The sequence below is a fragment of the Octopus bimaculoides genome, chromosome 10, assembly GCF_046866305.1.
Source record: "Octopus bimaculoides isolate indiv1 chromosome 10, ASM4686630v1, whole genome shotgun sequence".
Lineage (NCBI taxonomy): Eukaryota > Metazoa > Mollusca > Cephalopoda > Octopoda > Octopodidae > Octopus > Octopus bimaculoides.
In genome coordinates, this window is record NC_142937.1 from 62,136,838 (window position 1) to 62,163,162 (window position 26,325).

The window sequence follows — 26,325 nt, forward strand, 5'->3', positions numbered from 1 at the left end:
AAATGTTCTTGATGTATTCTCCAAAAAGAGACATTTCTTTTTTTCGCATGGAAAGGGCTATCTATATCTGCAAGTTTTAACCAAAAGTAATAGTTTATCAACTCCTGGATCTTGTCTACTGGATGGTATAATGATTTGATATCATTCTTTGAAATCTGGATTAACTGATATACTGGATCCTTTCAATCTAGCAATTCCTGTATTTTCTCAGTTCTTGAATTTATTCTGAATGGCTACAAAGATGAATATAGTATAGTGATAGATAATTATGCCATTAATCCCATTGACTATAGACTGCATGATACTGGGAAATGGAGCTGCTGTTTCTAAAACCCATCAGTCAATCATCTAAGTAAAAACTTACATTTACTATACACTGGCCATTAAAGCCCTCATGAAAACCAGTCCACCAATATGTACTTGTTAAGACAATTGAAGAAAGAAAACTTTACTCCTTGTACACCAGTGGGTAGTTTTTGAAAATGAGAAAAAGTTTGAATCTTGTGATTTGTATGTACTTGGTAATTGGCAGACATTCTTATTTTACCATCTTTCTTTTGCACGAAAACAATTGCTGATGCATTGTTGACATCAAATGGTTCTAGAGTTATAATAATAGAGAAGCTTTTTAATTAAGAATGCCATTAACAAAATTGCATAGAAAACCACAATAAGATTTGATTATCAAATGAATTTATCATATCTTCAAAATGCTTTCCTGTTTATTAAAACAATACGCAATTTAGATAATTTTAAAATCTGTTCCTTTATAGAACATCAGTTGTTGTTTCTTTGCATTAAAACATCTTTTAGCATCCCCAAATTTTTTTTCTACATGCCTGGCAAACAACAAATTATAAGTTTAGAGATCCCAAACATTTTTAAACCACCAGTAGTACTTAAACCATTGTTTGCTGTAAATGACACACTCCTAGTATGTACTAATAGACCCAGGTACATCGATAACACAAAAGAATGCTACTACTATTTGAAAAACAGTCTTCTTCCTATCCAGTCTAAACAAACATGAAATGCACATATCAAAAAAGATGTAGGATCAATGGGTGCACCAATTCCAGTTTTGGTAAAGAGTTATCAAGCAATTCTGTACCCTCCCCATTTTTTTTGCAGCTATCATTAGAAACTGATATCAGTACAAAATATGGCAGTGTGAAGAATATGATCCTGAAACTATGGAACACAGCATATCCAGAATGCTAGATCTGTGACTCTGAACATGTAATTGCCTACCTCATGACCATACATCTATTAAAGTAAAGTTGTCTGTAGCTTAATTACTGCTAGTTCAGTATGAAGATTGATTCAAAGAAAGTAATCTCCGCTTAGTTCCTGCCAGCGCCGATAAATATCCATTAAACTAACCACAGTAATAAAAAAAAAAAATGCAAAATACAATTTCATATTTTAATTTTAAAGACAATAAATACTGGTCACACAATAAATGAAACATTTCACATACAAATGATGTAGGTAACTAATAATTCTGAAATTGATATTCTAAAAACTATTTTCCCCTTTATTTTGCAACATCAATGCTTCTTGAATAGCTTCTTTGTATTATATAGTAAATGTAGAACAACTTCAAAAAATAAGAAGTCAGTATAATCCAGTATATTTTAGAGTGGATTTGAGAATTCAAGTTAATAGAAACAATATAAAATAGGCAGCTACAGATTAAACATATCAAACATTAACTGCATGTGAAGAAATTTGGTGGTTAGAATAATTAACCTTTTAACATTCAGATTGCTCTGTCAAATGTAATGATTATTTATGCACATTCATATGATTTAATAATGCATTACCTTGTTGCTTTGAGATCTCAATGATGTGATTATTTATTTTAAGAATAATATTGTAGGGTTAGTGTGAAAAGCCAGATCTGGCCAGTTTAGAATATAAAATAGGTAGAATATTTTGGTTGGATATGGCCGGTTTATATGCTAAAGGATTTTATATTATGAGCTAGTAACCTAGCAAGTTTGGGTACTGATATGTCTGCATGGGTTAGAAACTTGCCTCCCAATCATGTGGATTCTTGTTTAATCCTACAGTGTGGCATCTTATACAAGTATCTATTTCTATAGCTTCATGTCCAGCGGATTCTTATGAGTTAAATTATTGGAATCATATGGAAGTTAGTTAAAGACACTAAATACTTTTTCTTGAGTGGTAGGTCTAATTTGGTACCCAGTTTAAAACCTCCACCTGGTACTTGGTACATTTTAGTAGATTATTTAACCATTTAGCATTTAAACTAGCTATACCTGGTCCAAATATCCTGTTTTATGTTCAAAGTGACCAAGTCTAGTCTCTCACACCTGCCCTATTATAATGTCACTCTAATAATAACAATCCCATCATTCAGATCTGAAAGCTATGAGGTAATACATGATTAATTGAAAACAATGTAAGAACAAGCATTAGATATGACAGAGCAATCTGAATGCTGAAGAGTTAATGCCCTTCCTTCTACTACAACTCATGAGTTGTGCTCTCTTCCATTTCCTCATTAGCCTCTCTCTTTTCCCTATATTGCTGTTACTCTGCAACTCAACTCTCCTTTCTGGATAACCAAGCTGTAAAAAAAGAAAAAAGCTATAAAACTTAGAAATAAGAAATATAAACTTATTTCATAATACTGCAAAGACTAGGATTACATATGTCATTGCAAATATAAATATGAATAAATAAATATACATATATGTATGTATGTATGTATATATATATATATATATATATATATATATATATATATATATATATATATATATATATAAATATGTATGTATATATAACTATTTTAAAAAATGGCAGTGTCCCAGCATGGCCGCAGCCTCAAGGCTGAAACATAGAAAAGAATATATATATATATTTTATTTTTTATTTTATTTCTTTTATTTGCTTCAGTCATTTGACTGCAGCCATGCTGGAGCACTGCCTTTTAGTTGAACAAATCGACTCAGGACCTATTCTTTGTAAGCCTAGTATTTATTCTGTTGGCTTCTTTTGCTGAACCGCTAAGTTATGGGGGACATAAACACACCAACATTGGTTGTCAAGTGACAGTGGGGTGACAAACACTGACACACAAATATATGCATATATATATATATATATATATATATATATATATATATAATTTTGTTTAAAAGAGTTCCAACACTGTCTGTTTTTTATGTTTTATTTATATTCCTGCAGAACTAATGTGGGGTATAGAATATGGAATATACAATATATAATATAATATACAATATACAAAATAAAATAAAATAAAATAAAAATGGATGGCACCATGAAAGAAAGTATTGAATGTAGATGAAATATTGAGTGTTCAATATAAAGGATCAAATATATAAATATAAATATATAAAGGCGACTCGAGTTTCAGGGCTATTTCCCTTCGTCATGGCCGGTGTGTGTATATTTTCAACAGGCTTCTTTCAGTGTCCATCTACCAAATCCACTCACAAGGCTTTGGTCAGCCCAAGACCCTAGTAGAAGACACTTGCCCAGGGTGCTATGCAGTGGGACTGAACCCAGAACCATGTGGTTGGGAAGTGAGCTTCTTACCACACAGCCATTTTGTATTGCATTTTACTATTTCATTTAGGCATAGCGATACTAATAACTTAGTGTTAGAATTCAATATGTATATGCTTCAGAATGCCTTTCCAAATAAAACTGCATTTCATGTTTGAAGCTCTGATGAAGCTATAGAGTGATACACAAGCATTCAACTATGAGTGCATTGCATCTTATAGTAGAAACAGCTGTAAGTTAATGAAGTTCATAATGTAATTTCTTTTCCTTTGTCATTTTAATTTCCTGTATATACTAGTATCTAAATTGACTGATAAATAAAACCCTAATAAATGCCATCTATCCATTTATGTCTTAATTTTCCCTTCTTTTCTATGTATTGTTTTATCTTGTCAGAATTAGTATATTGTAAACAATCATGACAATAAAACACTCAAATGGCTAGTACATAATTAATCATGAAAAACATTCTTGTTTATCTAGAAAATATTTTTATCATTTCGTGCTGGGCCTCTGAGACTGGGATGGAGGGAGGATTCATGCTGAAACTGGTGAACTTGGCCTCAATGCTTGCAACAGAGGAGACTCTGCTAATGGAACCTATGATACCAGATGTCTGTTGTAAAAATGAAAAATAAATTAAGTCTGCCACCCAAGTAAACCATAATAGATGCAGAAAAAAAAAAATACTGAAGTTAATTCTGCATGGTATCTGGTCCAGTGTTTTTACAGTTCCATCGTCTACCACCTTGTGGTCTACCCCTGTAGTGCTGACAGAGAGCTCCTTCAAATGCAGTCACTATGCATGACTGCCACTCCCATGCACTACCATCAGCAGCTGATGCAATTTCTTCTCTCAAGACCGACAGATACCTACTACTACTACTACTGCTGCTGCTGCTGCTACTACTACTACTACTACTACTACTACTACTACCACTACTACTACTACCACTACTACTACTTGTCTATAACCCTACACTGGTACTTTTTTCTATCAATCTCATAGGGATAAAAAGGAAAGTTGCTTTAGCACATATGAACTCAGAGCACACATTGTTGAAGCAATTGTAAAGAAACATGCCATCTGGTGCTCTTATAACTCAGCCAATTTACTTTTGGTCCTATGATTCAAAACCTGCAAATTTTAAGGACTATTTGCTTAGTTATATTCCAAATACCAGTTAATATTTTCAAGTAAATTTGTATTTTACTTTATCCTTAAAAATTCTTGATTATTTCCAAAATTTAGTGGAAGGTGCAGGTGTGGCTGTATAGTAAGAAGTTCGCTGTCAAACCAAGTTTCCTGGTTCATTTCTGCTATGTGGTACCTTGGCCACTATAGCTTTGGGATAACTAAAGCCTCATGAGTGGATTTGGTAGGTGGAAACTGAAAGAAGCCTATTGCATATATATATATATATATATATATATATATATATATATATATATATATATATATATATATATATATATGTCTGTGTGTGTGTGTGTGTTTGTGTCTCTTTGTGTTTGTCCCCAACACTGCTTGACAACTGATGTTGGTGTGTTTAGATCCCTGTAACTTAGCAATTCAGCAAAAGAGACCGATAAAATAAGTATCAGGCTTTAAAAAAAAGTATTGGGGTCGATTCATTCGACTAAAAATCCTTCAAGGCAGTGCCCCAGCATGGCCACAGTCTAATGACAAACAAATAAAAGATAAAAGGTAAAAGAACATACACAGATTTTCTCTATAGGCATGATAGGGTTAACTGAGTGAAATATTAGCTTTTTATAACAACCTCATAAAACTATTAATGGATTTGAAAACTGAATTCAGTTAGGGCTGCTCCAAGATATGTGAATATAAAAAGAACTTCATTTCTTATTCTGTAAATCTGAATTCTGCAAAATGGTAAACAGACTTATTTGCTTGGTTAGATTTTTTTTTGTCACTCCTAAGGGAATAATATTTATACTTCAGCATATGCACTGACAGTAAAATTTTATATGCTTCAAGGATTTTTATAAAATAACTTTTTCAATTTTGTGAAAGTCAAGATTTTTTTTTTTTTTTGTAAGGAAACTATTTTATTCAATTATTTCCTTTGAAATGTGATATCTGTTTCTTTTTGTCCAATTGCCAATATGTATATTATTTTGAAATTTTGAATTATTTTCCAAAAATCTTATTTAGTTGCTTTTAGAATCTTGCCAGTATTTAAATTTTAAATTTCATCAGCCAACTGTATGAAACTCTAGGCAATTTCTGTGTAATAACAAGTGAGATTTTTTTAATGTAATTCTCCATTCTTATGATATTTGTCTTAGTTGTGTTCATTCTACTTTGCTGTCAGTGATCTAGCAATTTCCTGTGGTCACTTCTACAAGCTATTTTTACTTTGAATGACATATTTTTTAACCCTTTAGCATTCAGATTATTCTGTCAAATGTAATGTTTATTTATTCATGTTGCTTTGAATTTATTATCTATTATCTTGTAGCTTTGATATTTTGATGATGTGATTGTTTATTTTAAGAATGACATTGTAGTATAAGTATGAGAGGCTAGATCTGGCTAGTTTGAACATAAAACAGGTAGAATATTTCGGCCAGTTGTGGCTGGTTTAAATACTAATGGGTTAACTAAATGCTAAAGTATTAGGTATGTTATCACCAGAATTTGACAAGGCATCCCTTTTTTCTTAGATACTAATGAGCTATAAATATGAATACTATTTGCTAAAGTTAGATGTCTGACATGTATATAACTTACTTGTGTGGATAAAAAGCTTTGATAGACAATTTATGAAACATTTGTTGATGATGAGAAGGGAGAAGTGTGATATACTGACATAGTCCCCAATAAAGTGACTATCCAGTTTTCTAGATATGATGTGAATACTCACCTTGTAGGACTGTTAACTTTAATTTATCCTCATTGTCTACAAATACCATATAAAGTTTTAAGAACAGTGAAAATACTTAGCCTCTGGCTTTATTTCTTCTGTTGTCTTAAGATGTTTTTTTCTTTTTCAAAATTTTGTCTTGTGTTAATCCTATACATATTTTGATGCAGTTTTTCTATTTGTTGCAGGAAGACACACCACTGGGAGCATTTCCATTAGCTAACTATTGTATTTCTCGCTACTTGGACACCAATAAGGATTATTGCTTTAAAGCAGAGAAGTATGGTGCAAGAACTTATTATTTTATGACAGAAAGTCGAGAAGATATGAACAGGTAATTCGGATTTGATGTTTAAATGTCTGAGATGAGTTGTTCAATTCTTAACAATAAGATTACAATATTGTTTTTGACAATTGACCTCATTGTTAGAGCTAGAAATGTTTTCTATATCTACATATTACTCTCTGCCTTGAGTGTGTTAATCTTAGATCATCATCAAGTGTTTTATTTATGGATGTGTACTTAATATGAAACTGCATTCAAATTCACAGATCAAATTGATAGAAATGTTGTGGAGATGTAAATTTTAAAAACCATTCTTTTTTTAAAGATGAATTGTAATAAGCGTTGGCAATTCAGATTTACATATACACACATACCTACATATGCGTGTGTATGTATGTAAATATACATGTACATATAAATATGTGTATGTGTGTGTATACACACACACATGTACATATGTGTTTACATGTATGTATGTATGTATCTATTTATCTGTGTGTGTGTGTGTGTATTTATAAATATATATGATGGATGACAAGTTGACTAAAGAATTGTTATTTGTTTAATGCTGTATTGATGATTATGAAGAGTAAATGAGATGTCTATACTCTGAAGAGTTAATATTTTTTCACACTCATTTATTAATGTAGTTTTCCTGTTTTTATTTTTACACTCCTTGTTTCTTATTCTTTTTATATTTGTCTCTGCTTGACTGGTGTCAGAAATTTATCAAATAATAGCCAGAAATTGTTATTTATTTGAATGAATTTGTCATTATTTTTGTTTGTTTTAATATTTATACAATGGCAAACAACATCTTAAGTTATTATTATCATTATTTTGGTTAGGGTTTATTTAAATGTTTGATTAAAAAAATATCAAACAAAGAAATACACCTGTGAAAATGGTAAAATTTTAATAATGAAGACAAGATGAGTTGGCTGGAATGGTAGACCAAATACATTTTGGTATTTAACTTAATTAATTAGATATTTTCAAATCCTTCTTTGATTTCATGTTTCATTTTTCCTTTGTACATTTCTCTCTCTCTCTCTCTCTCTCTCTCTCTCTCTCTCTCTCTCTCTCTCTCTCTCACATCTTTTAGCTTTTGTTTGTTTAAGCTATTAGACTGTAGCCATGGTGGAACAGTGTCTTGAAGAATTTTTATCAAACAAATCAACCCCAGTACATATTTTTTTTAAAGCCTGGTACTTATTCCATCAGTCTCTTTTGCCAAACTGAAATATGTAGTTTTATATGTGTGTGTGTATGTGTATTAACTGATGTGGCAAATAAACATATATTTGAGCCTAATACACCAATATAAGTTGTTATCATCATCGTTGTCGTCTTCATCATCATCATCATCATCATCATTTAAGTCTGTCATCCATGCTGGCATAGGCTGGATGGATTGACAGGAGCTGGTGAGCCGGGAGAGCTGCACTAGGCACCATTGTCTGCTTTGGCATGGTCTCTATCCCAGTCATGAATAATTTTAAACAGGGTTTACATTATTCTAATCAACTTGCCTTGCTTGATCAATTTTTGTAATTCATCTTACTGTTCTGTACTAACATTACTGACTAATATTTTGGTTAATTATTCAAAGCATTCAAATGAACTTTGATATTATATCCCTTGTTGGATTATATTGTACTCAACACTTTTTTTTATGTAGCTCAGGCTAGGAATGATATGATTATGTTGACATGTTCCAGTTATTGTCTTGTAAGTTGTGGGTTTATATCTAACTAAAGTCGTTTTGGATGTTGTACAGTCGTTGTAAACAAGCAAATGGTTATGTATTTTTATACATAATGCAATTTCTACTCCACTTAATCTTTCTTTCTCAGGGTGTATGATTAGATTTGAAAACAAATTATGACTAGATTATATTTATATCATAATATTTGAAGAAAAGAATTATTTTTTCTTTGGATGGTGTGTGGTACTCACCTACCACACTCAAAATATATGCTCCTGGTTAATTTGTAGGTGCTGTGATAGAAATATATTTCTTAGTATGTACATACCTTTGTGCAAAGCTTGCTGGAAAAATTATCTACAATAGATTAAATTCCTAGCCAAAAGCAATTGACTTATCTGTCTGGTAATACATGAAATGAGTAACTTTATTAATTGCATGAAAATTCTGTCATTAAAAATTGATACGACAAATAGACTTTATATGAGACTTGACAAAAAAGAAAGAGAAGGATCAATATTAAATTTGTCCATTTTTATTTCAGCTTTAACATTAGATTCATATTGTCTTGGAATTATGGTAAAATATTATCAAAACAATATACATATTGATTGAAACAATCTATTTTTGTTATATTTATAGGAAATATTTTAAGAAGATACTTTTTTATTTACTTACTTTTCTTTATTTTATAAAATAAATTGGAGAAAAACACTATCAATTTCTTACGCTAATTTTATTATTGCTTAGTGCAAAAAATTTTTTTTTTTCTGGTCATTTATCTAGGTCTAAGTTGTAACTGTAAATGAAACTAATTGTTAATCTAAAATTTCTGCAGTTATCCTGTAGCAAATGAAGATGAGACAACAGCAAAAAAAATTTTTTTAAATGTAGTTTTGCTTGCATACTTTTATAGTAAGATTTATTTAGTTTTAATTTACCTGTTTGAATAAACTGCTTACAGAAAAATATTGCAGCTTATGGTTTTCTTAGCTTCTATTCTTGTAACTACAGACAAGGATAATGTAAGAGGATTTACCACTGCTGTCTAGCACTGAAATTTGTTTGAAATTTTCAGCCAATTACTTGTTGTTAGGATTGTTTCTTTTGCTCTTGTTTGAATACAATATATTTATATGTACTGGAAAGAAATGAGTTTGCTATCATCTATTAGATGTATAATGTTAATTTCTGGGCAAACCAAAGACACATAAGGTAAGAGAAGTAGAGAATCAAAGACATCAAGCACGGCTGGCAGTGACATTGATAAGAATGCCAGAAGGTATGGTCACTGCCTCTTTCTTATGACTAAACCATAAAATAAGTAAAGTTATGCATAGGAAGGTTTTTATGTCAGATAAGACTGAGCGAGACTATTGAGGAAGTAGTGAAGTTAGACCTGAAACATTGTACTTTGTAGGTGAGATGATACAAGATTGAAACAGGTGATTACTGTCATACAATAGATTTACTTGTTCTCTGCTGGTATTAGAAAATGGATTTTATAACTGTTATAATGATGGTCATGCTATCATTATTATCACTATTATCAATACAGCAAGTTAGCAGAATCATTAACGCACTGGACAAAATGATTTGTGAGCATTTCTTCTGTCTTTATATTCTGTGTTCAAATTCTGCCTTTCATCCTTTTGTGGCTGATGAAATAAGTACCAATTAATCACTAAGCTGGATGTAATTGACTAGCACAAAACTACTGGCTTTGTGCAAAAATTTGAAACCACTATTATTATTATTATTATTATTATTATCATTATTAATGAGTGAGAGAGCAGTGCATGCCATCAAAGTAACACTGGAGTAAAACATACGAAACCCAGTATACCAATCATGACTACTCATCTGATAAGGGTACACCAGGCACATGCATCATAACCATATGTGCACGACATGGTGATTTCATATCAAGATAAAACAGTGTATGACCTTGCGGGTGGGGCCCAATTAGAATTTTCTTCAGGTCAAGTAACCCATCCTGCTCAAAAGTTCCCTGAATAAGGATGTTGAACAAAACCCATGTTTCCAAAGGTGAATTATCCAAATCCCAAAGAATTCCTCTCAACACATGGCTATGATGCTCCCTCACTACTTCTGCTCGTGATAAGAGATGCACATATCGTCAGCCACTAAGGGACCTGCTCAACTGGTTAAGGTCAAGCAAGTGACAAGCAAATCTGTGGTATTGAACAGAATATTTGCTGTAGCCCATCTTTTATATCAAGACAAAACATGTACATGATAACACTTCCAATCAGTTAAGATCAGAAGTCATGAGAGCTACTGCCTGTACTGCATCAGGGCATTTATTATTATTATTATTATTATTATTATTATTATTATTATTATGATCATTTTATGTTTGACTTTTGCTTTGCATTTGTACAAGTTGGATCCAAGTCTCACCCAGAAACCTCAAGAGACAACAAGTTAGAAGTTCATGTATGCTTGTGCCTTTAGTAAAAAGGATTATTATTATTATTATTATTATTATTATTATTATTATTATTATTATTATTGTTATTATTATTATTGTTATTATTATTTGATGAATATTCAGCTTATTTTGCTGGGTATGAAGGAAAGTGTCAGCTGTCCACAGCCATTAGACTAAGCTGACTCTTTTGTAGGTGTTCTACCTTTATGTTTGCACCAATCTTTTTGAGCCATGTCGGTAGTTGAGTGCTGATACTACCAAATGCGCCAATTACTATTGGTACCATGTCTACTCTCTTCATTGACCACAACCTATGTATTTCCCACTTCAAATCGTCATAGTTATTCAATTTTTCTTCTTCATTCTCTTTGATCCTGTTGTCATTGGGACATGCTATGTCGATTATCATTCATGTTCTTTCTTTTTTTTTTTTTGTCACCATGACAATGTTATTATTATTATGTGATGAAAACTCACAACTTATTTTGCTGGGTATGATGGGAAGTGTCAGCGTCACTATTATTAGAGTGGTGAGTTCGCAGAATCATTAAAAGTCAGACAAACATTTTGTCTGGCTTTACATACTGAGTTCAAATACCACCAAAGTTGACTTTGCCTTTTATCCTTCCAGGGTTGATAAATTAAGCACCAGTGAAAACACTAGGGTTGAAGTAATTGATTATCCCCCTCCCCCAAATTTCAGGCCTTGTGCCTTTAGTAAAAAGGACTATTATTATTATTATTATTATTATTATTATTAGTATTATTATTATTATTATTATTATTATCTTCGTTAAGGTAGCAAGCTGGATGTAATTCTTAACAGTATTTCATAGGTCTTCACATTCTGAGTTCAGATGCCACTGAGGTTGACTTTACCTTTCATCCTTTCAGGGTCAATAAAGTATCAGTCAACTACTAGAGTAAATGTAACTGAGTAACCCCCTCCCCCAAAATGTCAGGCTATGTACCTATAGTAGAAAAGATTATTATTATTATCATTATTATTATTATTATTATTATTATTATTATTCAGTAGTTTTGTTTTTATAACGTGCTTTCACTTCACTACCTATCGCAGCTCTGTATGCCTTGGGTATGTGATGTGGTTTGCTGTGATGCTCTTTTGGTTATTGTATTGAAAGTGTTTTGTGTAGGATGTGTGCAGTGCCCAGTAATGCAATTTTCTGTATGTTATATATATTTGTAAGTCCTGGTGTATTTGTCTGAATATTTTTTTTATTATACCTAAGGCACCTACTATGATAGGAATTGTTTTTGTTTTTAGATTCCACATTCGAGTTACCTCTATTTCCAGGTCTTTGTATTTTGAAAGTTTTTCCATTTCTTTTAGGGAAACATTGTCATCTGCTGGTATTGATACATCAATTAGAAAGCATTTTTTTTCTTCATGATCTTTGACAACTATATCTGGTCTATTGGCCTTAATTTCTCTATCTGTGTGTATTGGCATATCCCAGAGTATGGTTGCTTTTTCGTTTTCTGTGACCTTTTCTGGCGTGTGTTTATACCATCTTTTTTCTGTTGTTATTCCATATTGTTGGCATAGCTTGCAGTGTATATAGGTCCCAGCTCTGTCGTGTCTGTGAATATATTCTTTCTTAGCCAGGACTGGGCAGCCAGAGATAATATGATTTATTGTTTCTTGTCCATCGCCACATATTCTGCAGTTACTTGTTATTTATTATTATTATTATTATTATTATTATTATTATTATTATTATTATATCTAATGTGATATTTAATTCAACAAATTATTTGTCTCACTATTTAATTCAGCGAATTAGATAGTGAGACAACCATGATAAATGTTGTTAGCTAAGTGCGAGCCACTTCATCTTGAACTCATTGGACTGAGCAATTTTTCTGTATGAGACAAGTGCAGTGATATGCACGCTTGATGTGAATGAACCATGAATGCTGGGTGAAAAGGTGTTGTTTGCTTTTGGTGGACAGTATACGTGGGAAAAGATGGATGAATAAGTAGTTGGTTGGTCAGTGTTTAGGATGTTTGAGCTCACAGAAGATATGACAAAAGTATTGTGCTATGTAACAGCCTTTTCCAAACATGATAGAAAAATAGGAGAGAGGCAGAGTGAGAGGAAACAACCAATAAGGATAATGATAACCATGGTGGCATAAGAGGCTATTGCGGCATGCTGTTATAACAAACTGAAATCTTAATGACTTGTAGGCACACGGTATTTCATTATGCAACCATAATATACAATAAAATATATTAAACATTTTTATAAGTCAATACCATTTTCTACTGTGTTAGCAGTGCACTTTATGTCACTTGTTAGGGTTATCTCTACAGATATTCTAGAGAAATTATAGCCAACTCTGATTTTTCTTACGATGTTTTGTATCCAAGATGTCAGATGTAAGCAAACATGAGACTGAAGGTGAAAAAAGGGTAATGGGCATACATGCCATATTTTGGGAGTTTTTGCCCCTTCATCAGCAACCATCTAACCATTTAACCATCCATGAACACATTGCTTAAATAGCCACTAAATACAGTGGTGATGAAACTGAAATTAACAACACTGATTGTATATATATTTGTCTCCAGAAGAATTTATCATAAGGTGATGTAGAGGAATATATAAAAATAACAAAGAAATCTAGCATATTTACAAGAGTTCCAATTCTAAAGTGTTGTGACATGAAAATCTTGCATTTTGAATTTGCATTGCTGACTTTATTAATCTTAATGAGAAATTATCAAAATATCGTTTTAAAATAGTTAAGAGGAATTTGTATTGCAATTTGTTTTACTTTTAAAAAATTGGTATAAGATCAAATCCATACAGTTAATATATCAATAACGTAAAAGTATATTGAAAAATTGTGATTTGTAAGGAAACATTTATGTGTTGATAAGACATTTGGCATATCTATTATAGTATTTTCAGTAGAATGTCAATTTAATGCATGTTCTATTTATCATAGAAAAAAAAACTGTACAGGTCTTGGTAAAAATCCTTTTGTAATTGTGCTTTAAATTTCCATGTTACTATATAACTTTGCTGGTACTTTTCTCGATATGTTGATAATCTTCTATCGTTACTTACACAAAATTATTTTTGAACAAACTATTTTTAAAAAGCAGTTCCAGATCATTAATGTTGCTTTTGTTTTTTCTTATTTTAAATGTAATATACCTTCAAAAAGTTGGCAGAATATTATTCATTTGTAGTAGTTATTTTTTCATTGCTCACTTCAGCATAGCGGAAAATTTAAACACGGATAAAAACATTTAATGTAGCAGGAGATTAGATTATATTTTTGTGTTTGTAGGTGACCAACATTTACTATTAAATATACCCTCAGCAGTTTACTTTAATTTTTATCTTCTGTATTTCTTCTTTTTTTTAATAATGATCCCTCAAGAACTTCCACTCTTTAGTAAGAACTTAGCAAGCTTTTATTTAAATTCAGTATCAATCTCATTTCTTATACTCTCTCTCTCTCTCTCTCTCTCTCTCTCCCTCTCTCTCTCTCTCTCTCTCTCTCTATATATATATATATATATATATATATATATATATATATATATATATATATCTATCTATCTATCTATCTATCTATCTATCTATCTATCTATCTATCTATCTATCTATCTATCTATCTATCTATCTATCTATCTATCTATCTATCTATCTATCTATCTATATATATATATATATATATATATATATATATATATATATATATATATATATATATATATATATATATATGTATATATATATATATATATATATATGCACATATGTGTAAGTATGTATGTATGCTTTCAGAACATTAATGTGGCCAAAAAAAATTATTGATGTTTAAATATTTCTTTCTGTTTCTGTCTAGGTTTTAACCATTTTATAAATAAATATTCCAAAGTATTAATACCCAAACATATTTACTAATTTGATTTAGACTTCTCATCGCAAGATAAAAAGTGTTCTTTTTGCACCTTTTGTCTGGCACTGAAAACTTCAATTAAACTTAGCCTAAAAATGCAAGTTACTTTATGCATGTATATATTAGTCTGCTTTTGTATAATAATAATAATAATGATAATAATAATAATAATAATAATAATAATAGCTGAAAAAATTGGAATTTTTTTGTAAAATTATTGTAATATCAAAAGATTAATTATTGAAAGAAAAAAAAACACAGATTATATCTTATTCATCTAAAATTATATTGGGAACATTAAATTTTGTTTGATTTACTCACAAATACTGCTCAGATTGATTGTCAAAGAAATTGATTTTCATCAAAGAAAAATGAAATCAGTACTATATTCTTATTAAAAAAATGATATTTTAAAATTTCATTGGTATTTTTGAACCAATCAGAAGAAAGTTAAACTAGCAAAAACGTAGGGAAAACAATACTACAAAACAGAAAAAAAAATTTACTATCTAAGTAAATTTTTCAAATTGTTTTACATGATGATGATGGGGCAATGTTAGTGATTGTTTTTTGTTTTATTGCTTTATTTAATATAAAATAGATTATGGAAAAAATCTTTCATTTTGTTAGCAATTTGAAATTGAATTTATTCAAACTGGATAATAACAGATTTTGGTGGTACACAATAGTAATTTAAAAAAAGAGATATATGTGAATGGAATATAAAGGAAAGACAAAATGAATATTAAAATCAAAGAGATTAGTTGTTCAAAGTAGCAAAATATTGGTATAATTTACAATCTACTTCTATTTACCCTCTTTTGTTTCACATACTGTAGCTAATATTAAATGTTTTGACATACTGATTTTGTTATCTTGGCAAGAATAGAGAGAAAAAAAGAATGACTTAGAAAGCAATTACATCTTCTTCGGAATTATTGAATGGGGTATCTGTTAAATATGGAGCAAGTAAAACTATTTAAATTCAACAAAATTAATAATCGTCTGTACTCATTTATCTATTTAAAGAACACATTCTGAAAACCAAAGAATCTATTTTAAAGTAACATTCCTATACATGATGAAAGTACATAATTCTTAAGTGTATTATTTCCTTCTGAATAGCAATAAATAAATATTACATACCTCCAGAAGGACAGTTAATAAAAATTGAATATGCATTGAACAAAATGAAGATTATCTTTTAGAAAAGAACGTTTTTCAGTGCCAGAAACAGTGTGTTTAGTTCTACAATCATGTAATTAACACTATTAAAATGAAGGACAGCATAATATCATATAAGATATAAATAGATAATAAATTTGGTATTTAAGTGTGTAACTACCAGTTTCTTTCTATGGAGAAGAATGTTCCATAACATTTTTCAAACCTTCTGAAATTAACAATATATCATTATGTTGGACACATCTATTAATGGTTACAGTTATTTTCTTTAGTTTCTTCATTCCATAAATCTTTGAGAGCCACATGTAAGAATCTGTTGTTTTGTATTTTTCTTTACCTGCCTAATCTAAATTTGTTTTACAATTCAATTTAGTTTTAGAATTAATTTCAGAATATTTTATTTTCTTCACTGCTGGCTGGCTGATCTAGCTGTCCAATTTCAAAGTTTGATTCAAATGAGAAAATGTTTTCATTATAGGATTATTTCTATTACAGAAAATGGCTTATATTTTGCTAGAATACATTATTTTGTAAAGGAGCAATTTGAACACAGTTTAATCCCATTGGAGAAATATACATACATATGTATTCCTATAGTGAACAAATCGAGGTAATTATTAGCTGAACAGATTTTCCTTGTTTATGATTTTTTTTTGCTACTTTTGAGGAAGATAGTTATCTAGGGAAATTCATAGTTAACTAGGAAACTGAAAAAAAGCCTGTCATACATTTCATATATATATGTATGTGTGTGTATATATATATATATATATATATATATATATATATATATATAATTATATATATATATATATATATATATATATATATATATATATATATATATATATATATATATAATTATATATATATATATATATATATATATATATATAATATGTATGTGTGTGTGTTTCTTTTGTTTGTCCACCCCCACCACTTTGTTTACATTTCTGTAACTTAGCAGTTTGCCAAAAGAGCCCGATAGAGTAAGTGCCAGACTTAAAAAAAGGACAAGGTATGATGTGTTCGACAAAAATTCTTCAAGTTAATGATAAAAGATAAAAGGTGGTATTGTTAACTTCTCAAGGTTGGTATCATTTAGTAGAAGAAGATGAAATATTCATCCACACCATTTTCTCTTCTGAGACTAAAATTCTTTACATAACAGTTCTGGAGATCAAATGATAATCACACGGATTCTATTATCCATCAGACCATTTGCTTTGAGATTTCATAGATAAAATTATTATATATATATATATATATATGCTTGTTTATATGTATGCATATGTGCAAGTGTGTGTGTATTTAAAAAAAAATGTTTTATACTGTTTCATGCATTTAACTTCATCACCATTATATTAACCCTGAATCTTCCATGCTTGTGTGGTTCACAAAGAATTCATGGAGGTAGATTTTGTATGGCTTTCCTGTCTCTGTCCCTCCCCTGTTTGCAGCAAAAGGAATTTTTGGAACTTTTGTCAATTAATATAGTTCTTTACTTAGATTATTTCAAACTGAATCCAAGTGTTAAAATCTAGAAACAACCAAGAATAATGTATCACTAACACATACATGTTATACACACGTGCATGCATGCACACACATGCTCGCATGCATGTGTGCACACACACGCGCACAAACACACACACATACATGTTAGTGATACATTATATTTGTTTGTTTCCATATTCTGACATTTGGACTTATATATACACATACACATGTATCTATTTACATATATATGTGCACATACACTTAGATAAATTAGAAAGGTAAGTGGGTGGGTTTAGACGGGTAGACAGTTTGGTGGGTACACTTTAAGACTAAGACAAGAAAATTATGCATTATATTTATATATTGTTATGCATATTTATGTGAATATTTATGTTTCTTGAAATTTTTCTGATAAAGGAGTAAATGTAGCGTATGTGTGTGTGTGTACATACGTGTGTGTGTGCATGCGTGTGTGTGTGTACAGATGTACATATGTACACACGTGGCTGTGTAGTAAGGAGCTTGAGCAAGTGTCTTCTACTATGGCCTCAGACCTACCATGGCCTTGTGAGAGGATTTTGTTAATGGAAACTGCAAGAAGTCTGTCATATATATATATATATATATATATATATATATATATAAAACACACACACACATGCACACATACATATATATGCACACACACACACACACATATATATATGTATCTATGTATATATATCTTTGTGTATGTGTTTTTTGTCCAGCCCCCCCCCCCCCCACAGCTTGACAACCAGTGTTGGTGTATGTACATCCCTGTAACTTAGCAGTTCAGTGAAGGAGACTGATTTAATAAGTACCTGGCTTTAAAAAACAAGACAAAAGAAGTGCAGGGGCAGATTCATTTGGCTAAAAGTCTTTTCAAGGTGGTGCACCAGCATGGCCACTGTCTAATGACTGAAACAAATACAAGATAATATATATATATATATATATATATATATATATATATATATATATATATATATATATATTTATATACAGCTTGTAGCACAGTACCCATTAGGGTTAGGGTTAGGGTTTAGGGTTATTATTTAGGCAGCGAGCTGACAGTAACGTTAGTGCGCTGGGTGAAATGCTTAGCGCTATTTCGTCTGCCGTGATGTTCTGAGTTCAAATTCCGCCGAGGTCGAGTTTGCCTTTCATCCTTTTGGGGTCGATAAATTAAGTACCAGTTACACACTGGGGTCGATGTAATTGACTTAATCCCTATGTCTGTCCTTGTCTGTCTCCTCTATGTTTAGCCCCTTGTGGGCAATAAAGAAATAAGAAATATTGTTTAGGTTTATTTAAATGTAAATTGTTGTTCGATATTTAATTCTAGCTTAACCAACAGTAAATTTAATGCTTATTTTTTTTAAGTGTGACCATTCTGGGGCATCATATTGAAGGGGTTTTAGATGAATGAATCAACCCCAGTACTTATTTTTTTAAAATCTGGTAATTCTTCTGTTGGCTCCTTTTTGCCAAATTGCTAAGTTATGGGAATGTAAACAAACCAACACTGGTTGTCAAGTGTTGGTGGGGGTTGGGGTGGGACAGACACACATGCACATATGCATACATACATAGTGAAGTTGCATGACTCAATGGTTAGGGCATCAGGTTTACAATCATGGCGTAATGAGTTCAATTCCCGGGCCAGAATCATGTGGCTAGGAAGCAACTGAGGGTTTATACAGTCATGCCTGCACTTATATATCTAAGAATAAAATTGATGCTCATATGTTAGCCTTAGTGATGAGAAAAATCATTTTCTAAATAATTAACTCTGGTAAAAGGAAACAAAGGAGACAATTCTGAAGTTACTTTTAATTCATATGTATTGCCAAGAAGTTACAAATCTGATCTTCATTACTACTATAACAACTCCAGATATGCAATGTTATTACCAGTTCAAATATGTTTGTGGTATGTTTGAACTCATAAGCAAACCATTCACTATGTTTTGTCATGGAGAAAATTTCTTGCTGCAGACAAATGGGGTCCAGATATATTTTGGTCTTACTGGATGTCTTTAAGCAAAGCTTTGCGAATGAATACAGTGTATCATTTTTGTATCTGAGTCTATAAGTTAGAAGAATATCCAGTAATACATACCCAGGGATACCTGCTAGCTGTGTATTTAACCTTGTTCTCAAATATTTTGGATGGTTATTCCCTTCTACAGAAAACACAAATCTTACGAGTGAAAGACAATAACTTTAACCTATTGTAGCCTCATTCAGCTTTGATGCTATCAGCATTATGAACAGTCTAGCAGAGTGTTTGTAGTTCTGATGGCATCAAAGTGTTTGAATATTAGTCACTGACCGTAATTAATCATCCAGTAGTTTAGATTGTGGAATGAGCATATAAGGAAAGTTAGTTAATAACATTATAAAGCGTATGCTTATTAATTCTCTCCTGGTCATTATCTGCTTTGTAAACATATAGTTAAGCAGGGAGTAATGTGATGAGTTAAAACAATATCAAGAATTAATTTTAAGTTAGGTTGAGTAAAAAGCCTGTCTTGTGTGTGTGTGTGTGTCTTTGTGTCTGTGTTTGTCCCTTTAGTTGACCTTGGTGAGATTCGAACTAAGAACATAAAGAGTTGTAAATATCTATCTATCACATGGCATGTTGTTTGACACACATAGTTCTGCTAATTCACTGTCTATGCTGGTGTCACATAAAAAGCATCCAGTATGCTCTATAAAGTGGATGGTATTAGGAAGGGCATCTGGCTGAAAAAAACATCACCACTTGGCAACCAGTGTTGGTGTATTTATGTCTTCATGACTAAGTGGTTTGGTAAAAGAGACCAATAGAATAAGTATCAGCCTTTAAAAGAAAAGTATGAACTGGGTCAATTCATTCAACTGAAATCCTTCAAGGTGGCACCCCAGCTTGTTTGCAGTCTAATGATTGAAACCAGTAAGAAATAAAAGAAAAGATAGAAGTTCTGCACAGGATAGGCAAGAGAGATAACTCTGAATTCCAGTTGAAGTAAAATTGAATAAAAGCTTGTTATGGGAAGTGAGTCTGATCTCCCCCCCCCCCCCACTCCACCGTGGCAAATAGAGATATGTTTCAATCTTATCTGATCTCTTTAAAAGAAGTATTACCAGTACTTGCTAGATGACTGAGAGATATAAAGATTTGGAGGGAATTAACATTGACAGGTCTGATAAGTTAAAAGTAAAGAGAATAATAAACAAAATACATAGTTGTGACTGTGCAGAATGAGACCCAACTAAGTCAAAATTGCAATTGTTTGGTTGTTAGACCTAGATGTCTTTTATTGTGGATTATTACTAAAAAAATATTTAAGGGAATGGCTAATTAACTGTTTTTATCAGGATATTTTTGATTATTCCTTTCATTTTACTTATGTATTGTGGAGCAGAACTTTTGAAAGAAATTTGGCAGGATCAAACGAGACTGTTTTGAGGCGCAACAAGGATGGGTTCTCTCAGAATTAAAGGATGGATGGCAAGATTACTTTTAGGAAGAGGCAAAGAGACACAATACATAGTCACAGGTCACCACCTCGGTTTGCCAGTACCCCCTCTGGTGTACTGACTGAAACCAATCTCTTTCTTATTGGCTCTTGGGGTGGGGTGGAATTTATTTCATATTTACTTTATTATTGCATTAATATTAAATATAAATCTTAACAATAGGCACAAGACCATAAATTTGCAGAGAGAGATTAATCAATTAAGTCAACCCTTGTATTTTACTGCAGTTTTGAGAAAGGGATTTAGTTGGTAATGTTGACTTAAAACTTGAATGGAACTTTATTTTATCAACCCTAAAATAAAGAACAGCTAAGTTGACCTAAGTGAGATTTAAACTAAAAACATAAAGAACTGTAAATATCTACATATAACATGACTTGTTGTTTGGCACACTTATAGGTCTGCTAATTCCCTGTCCATTTGGTGCCACATAAAGAACACCCAGTACACTCTGTAAAGTGGTTGGCATTAGGAAGGGCATCCAGCTGTAGAAACCATCCCAAAAGCAGACAATGGAGCCAGTGCAGCTCTCTGGTTTGCCAGCCCCTGTTAAACCATCCAACCATGCCAGTATAAACGACAGATTTTAAATGATGATGATGATGATTTAATTTATTTCCTAAATAAATATTTCTTATATAAAAATAATTCTTATTCTTAATGTTGAATTTTTTAAATATGTATTTGTATATGTATATATATATATATATATATATATATATATATATATATATATATATGTATATATATATATGTATATGTATGTATGTGTGTGTATCTGAATATTACATAATGTATGTATTTCTGTGTATCTTGTACTTTAAACTAACTTTCAAATATTTCATAAATAATAATTAACAATTATAATCTATTGTAGTACTCAAATAATTTTCAAGTGTGGTATATTTGTGTTAGTTCTATACTATATAAAATAAAAGAACTGAAAACTTCAGCACTTGCAATAATCCATCCATTACTGTGTGTTTGAAAAATTGCTGCATAATTCTAATTTTGTATTTTATTCCTCACGTGAATTTTTCACATTTCATAAAAATGCTTTGAACATTATCTAAACAACTGTATGTAAATCCTTATCTCTGCATCTGCATTATAAAGTGATATTTCAACACTTGAAAGATAATACAAAAATGAGAGGAACTTAGTAAATACTAGAAGGTATCAAAAAATGATTTCTGAATATACAATGGAAATGTAAACTAATTGAAGAATCATTAATAACAACAAAAGTCTTCATTAATTTAGCAAGTCTCAAGTACATGGTATAAGTACAAAGTTATTGTCAAAAAAAAAAAAAAAAAAAAAAAATGAAATAAATTTCTCTACCATTACAACTGAAAATCAGAACTTAGCAGAACTCAATGTTTTGATTATGATTTTTTTTATAGCCACAACAACTTGAAGTGATACAAAAAAAAAAAATGAAGCTTACTCTAATGATTACAAATAGAGAGACAATAGCATAGAATGTAAAAAACAAAAACAAAAAAAAACAAAAACATTGACAAATTATGAAGAGAGGGATTAAAAGATGTTATTCAGTATATGGAATGCCATATAAAGAAATTTAAAGCTATACACATATCTACATATATATACATATATATGCACACATGTATGCACAACCACATAAATTTTAGGAAATAAAAAAATACAATAAAACACTTAACTGAAGCAAGATATGGTGTAAAGGTGTAAGATGAAAGATTTCTCCAGTTAAGTTGAGCTGGTTAGTCTATGACTCTGCTCACTTGACCATTTCTTCAATTGTATTTTTGAGTGCAACCGAATGCAGTATTGAGCATTTATTTTTGTAATATTTAGTATTGAAAGACATCAAATCAATCCCTGGAAAGTATTTTTAAAAGTTTGTCTTAATTTAATTTTCCTTGTAATCTTGTTGTTTATATTTGCATAATTTTCAACCTGCATTATTAAATCTGTGGCTTCACAGATGTATATTGTTGATCAACTGTTTAAATTTTAAAGAATGGTGAAGTTTAGTTCACCTTCATCCTCTGCATATTCCTTGTTATTTTTTGGGGGAAGGATTACTTTTGTGATATTTTTCTCTTTCTTCCTTTCATATTTTCATCTGTAATTGTTTCTTTCTCATCACACAATGGAAGTGTGCTACAAAAGGTTGTTACTTTTAGGGAACAAGGCATTTTCTCATTGATTTGTGATACTGGACCTAAAGATATTTCCATGTTACTATATAACTTTGCTGGTACTTTTCTCGATATGTTGATAATCTTCTATCGTTACTTACACAAAATTCTCTGGAAACTCTTAGCTCTGTCATTCGTTTTGTTACTGCTGATTTTCATTATTTTTGTTTTCCTTGATTTTGCTTAAACTTCTTGTTCTTCCAGCATTAAGGCATGTATTACTCCAACAAATACAATAAGACTATGTTTTCCATCTTGTATCATCAACTTCATATTCCTCACTTCTGCATCTTTCACTGGGCACAGCTTTGGCACAACTCTGGCCTTTGGGAGTCATTTAGACTTGCAAGTCAATTTAGACACCCTTCACCACAACTCACTTTCCTTTAAGGTGGCATTTATCACTCTTCCTTACTGTGAAAAAAAAAAAAAAAAGAAAAAAATGACATAAGTCTACATCATGTTCCTTTTCTCTTATTATGATTCTTGTGCTTTCTGTAACCCATCTACTGGGGCACAGATATATGGTCAGAAGTATATCTGACAATTTCAGCCTCTGTTTTGATTGTGTTTTCACTTTAAAAGTACAGCAGATAGTGCTGTTTTCATTTGAGATTATTTCTCCTGCTATGTCCTTGTTGTACTATTTGATATGAGGTAAAATTTAATCTGCTTCTGTCTTCTTATAAGCAGAATTATATAATTTTTCTCTTTGCTCTTTCCTAAATTATCTGTTGTGGCAAAGAAATGCTGTTGGGTTTTACAAAATGCAGAAGTTATAAGATGAAGACAACTGAGATGTGGCATGAACACCAGATAAACATGGTCACTGACAACAATGATGTTACCATCCTCTGAGATAGGCCTGTCCATGCTGTGAAAGATAAAAGTCAACAAGCTTGGCATTGTTATCCAGGACAAGGACAGGATGTGTATACTTACAGATATTGCAACACCTTTCAAAACACAACACCACTATGAAAGTCACAGAAGCTGACCAAGTAAAAAGACAAAAACCTTAAGATCAAAATTAACAAGATGTGGAACATGAAGACCAAAATAATATCAGTGGTCATTGGAGTGCTAGGACTCATGAAGAATGAGTTATGGAAGCATCACCTTGAAGCAGATTGAGAAAATGTGAAACTTCATTAAATTCTAAAATTGAAATGAGTTGGATATAAGACATGCAAGTGAAATCGCCGACAGTTTACATTGGTTTTTCCTGGCTGGTCTATGTTGGATAGTTTTCCTGAGGCACAGTTTTACAGCTAGAGGCTCTTCCTGCCTTCAGTTCTTTCAGTCACCTCTTATGACACACAAGTATACAGTGTGTCTATTCTAAACCAAGGGAATTCATGGTATGGGTACAAAAGTGTAAACAGTACCTAAAATAGTTGGAGTACAAGGTGTGGAAAAGATAAACAAAAGCAAAACATTAAAAAAAAAAACTCAACTGGGCTCACAACTCTATACTCAGTCCATAACACCACCCTGCTAAGCACAACCCGCATCCTATGCAAAACACCTTCACTTCAGTCACACTAGTCATATAATATATTCTGTATATTCTGTACATAACACATCATATTCCTTATATAATCACTACCCAATAAAATAAATGGTAATTTGGTCAAGTAACATGACACTATGACATCATAACTCTAGCAATTACAGTCATGCTTGGATGAACTCCACCTTTGTATAGGAAGACTTCAAAAGAGGTGATTGAGAACCATCATGCAATGGGCAGAGAGGAAGATGGGAGAGAACATGTGGCTGGCTGATGACTGGGAAAGATGGAAAGAGGAGATTACTATGCACTTACAGCCTCCCTAGGCAATGGTTATTGATTAATTGATTGTAATAATCAATAATAATCAATATAGATATAATAAATGAATATCAAATTTGTACATCATTGAATTCATATTAACCTATATACTAAAGTTTAATTTTTTAAAAAAATTTCCTTCAAAATAATTACAATTGGAGAATTAAAACAAAACAAAAAATACACATATCCAATTTTTGGGCAATATTCGGATTTGCTTCTAATCTATGTTGGCAATTTTAATGTTTGAAGTGTCAAAAAATGCAGCTTATAACAAGGAGTGTTATGAGTACATTTGTGATGCACAAAACCCTATTTGTCAATGGAAAATGATCAAAATATTTTGATTACTTGACTTCCTAAAATTAGCAGCAAAATCTCAGTCAAATCACATATTACCATCTTAGAAAAAGGAAAATATACATTCAATAATCTGACCCTTGAAACATATTTCCGAAGAAAAGGACAGGATGGACATGGTGAGAATGTTTTTGATCACTTGCCAACGCTATCATGATCGCACTAAGTGTAAACTGGAGCAACAACAATAAATCTCAGGATCTTCAAGGTAATATTGTAAACCTTATTTCAATTATGCAGAGCTGCTAAATATCAAGACAGAGGAAACTAGGTGAGATTCTGATAATATACATCCGACACACATTGAATACTTCCCTGTAGGTCTTAAGAAAGAAAATTAAAAGAATTTTTGACTTAAACTGTCAGTTCTGTTATGGAGCTCAGTGCATATGAGATTCACATTCAGTGACTCAGATTGACAAACAATTATAAAAACCCTGTTGATAAAGGGCATTGTTAAATTTATTGATTTAACTTTCAATAACGACCAGATGGCTAACAAATATGACCATAAAAATCATTGGCTTATTGATTAGAATTTCATAAGGATCTGTCTCATCACCTATCTTCTTCAAACTTGTATGCAAACATCAGTAAGCATACAGGGGTCAATTGCACCCTGTGTGAAGGAGGGGAGTGGCTTAATGGTTGAGTTGTTGGAGTTATAATTGTAAGATTGTGGTTTCTATTCCTGGAGCAAGTGATGTGTTGTTTCCTTGAGCAAAAAACTTAATTTCACATTGATCCAGTTTACTCAACTGACAGAAATTAGTAATCCTGGGACAGATCTGCATCTCATCCAGTGGGGAAATACATGTGCCATGGAAACTGGAAAACTTATCCTATGAGTCTATATGACTTGG

At 31.3% G+C, this 26,325-nt stretch overlaps 1 protein-coding gene across 4 annotated transcripts in view; it reads left to right on the forward strand.

Moving 5' to 3' along the window:
• Positions 1-26,325, forward strand: part of LOC106868868 (uncharacterized) — a 358,699-nt gene that overhangs the window by 198,448 nt on the left and 133,926 nt on the right. For all 4 annotated transcript variants that reach the window (XM_014914318.3, XM_014914316.3, XM_052971228.2 and 1 more), the window contains exon 9: positions 6,644-6,789. In XM_014914318.3, coding sequence (XP_014769804.1) covers positions 6,644-6,789 — 146 coding nt within the window. The remainder of the gene's footprint in view (positions 1-6,643; positions 6,790-26,325) is intronic.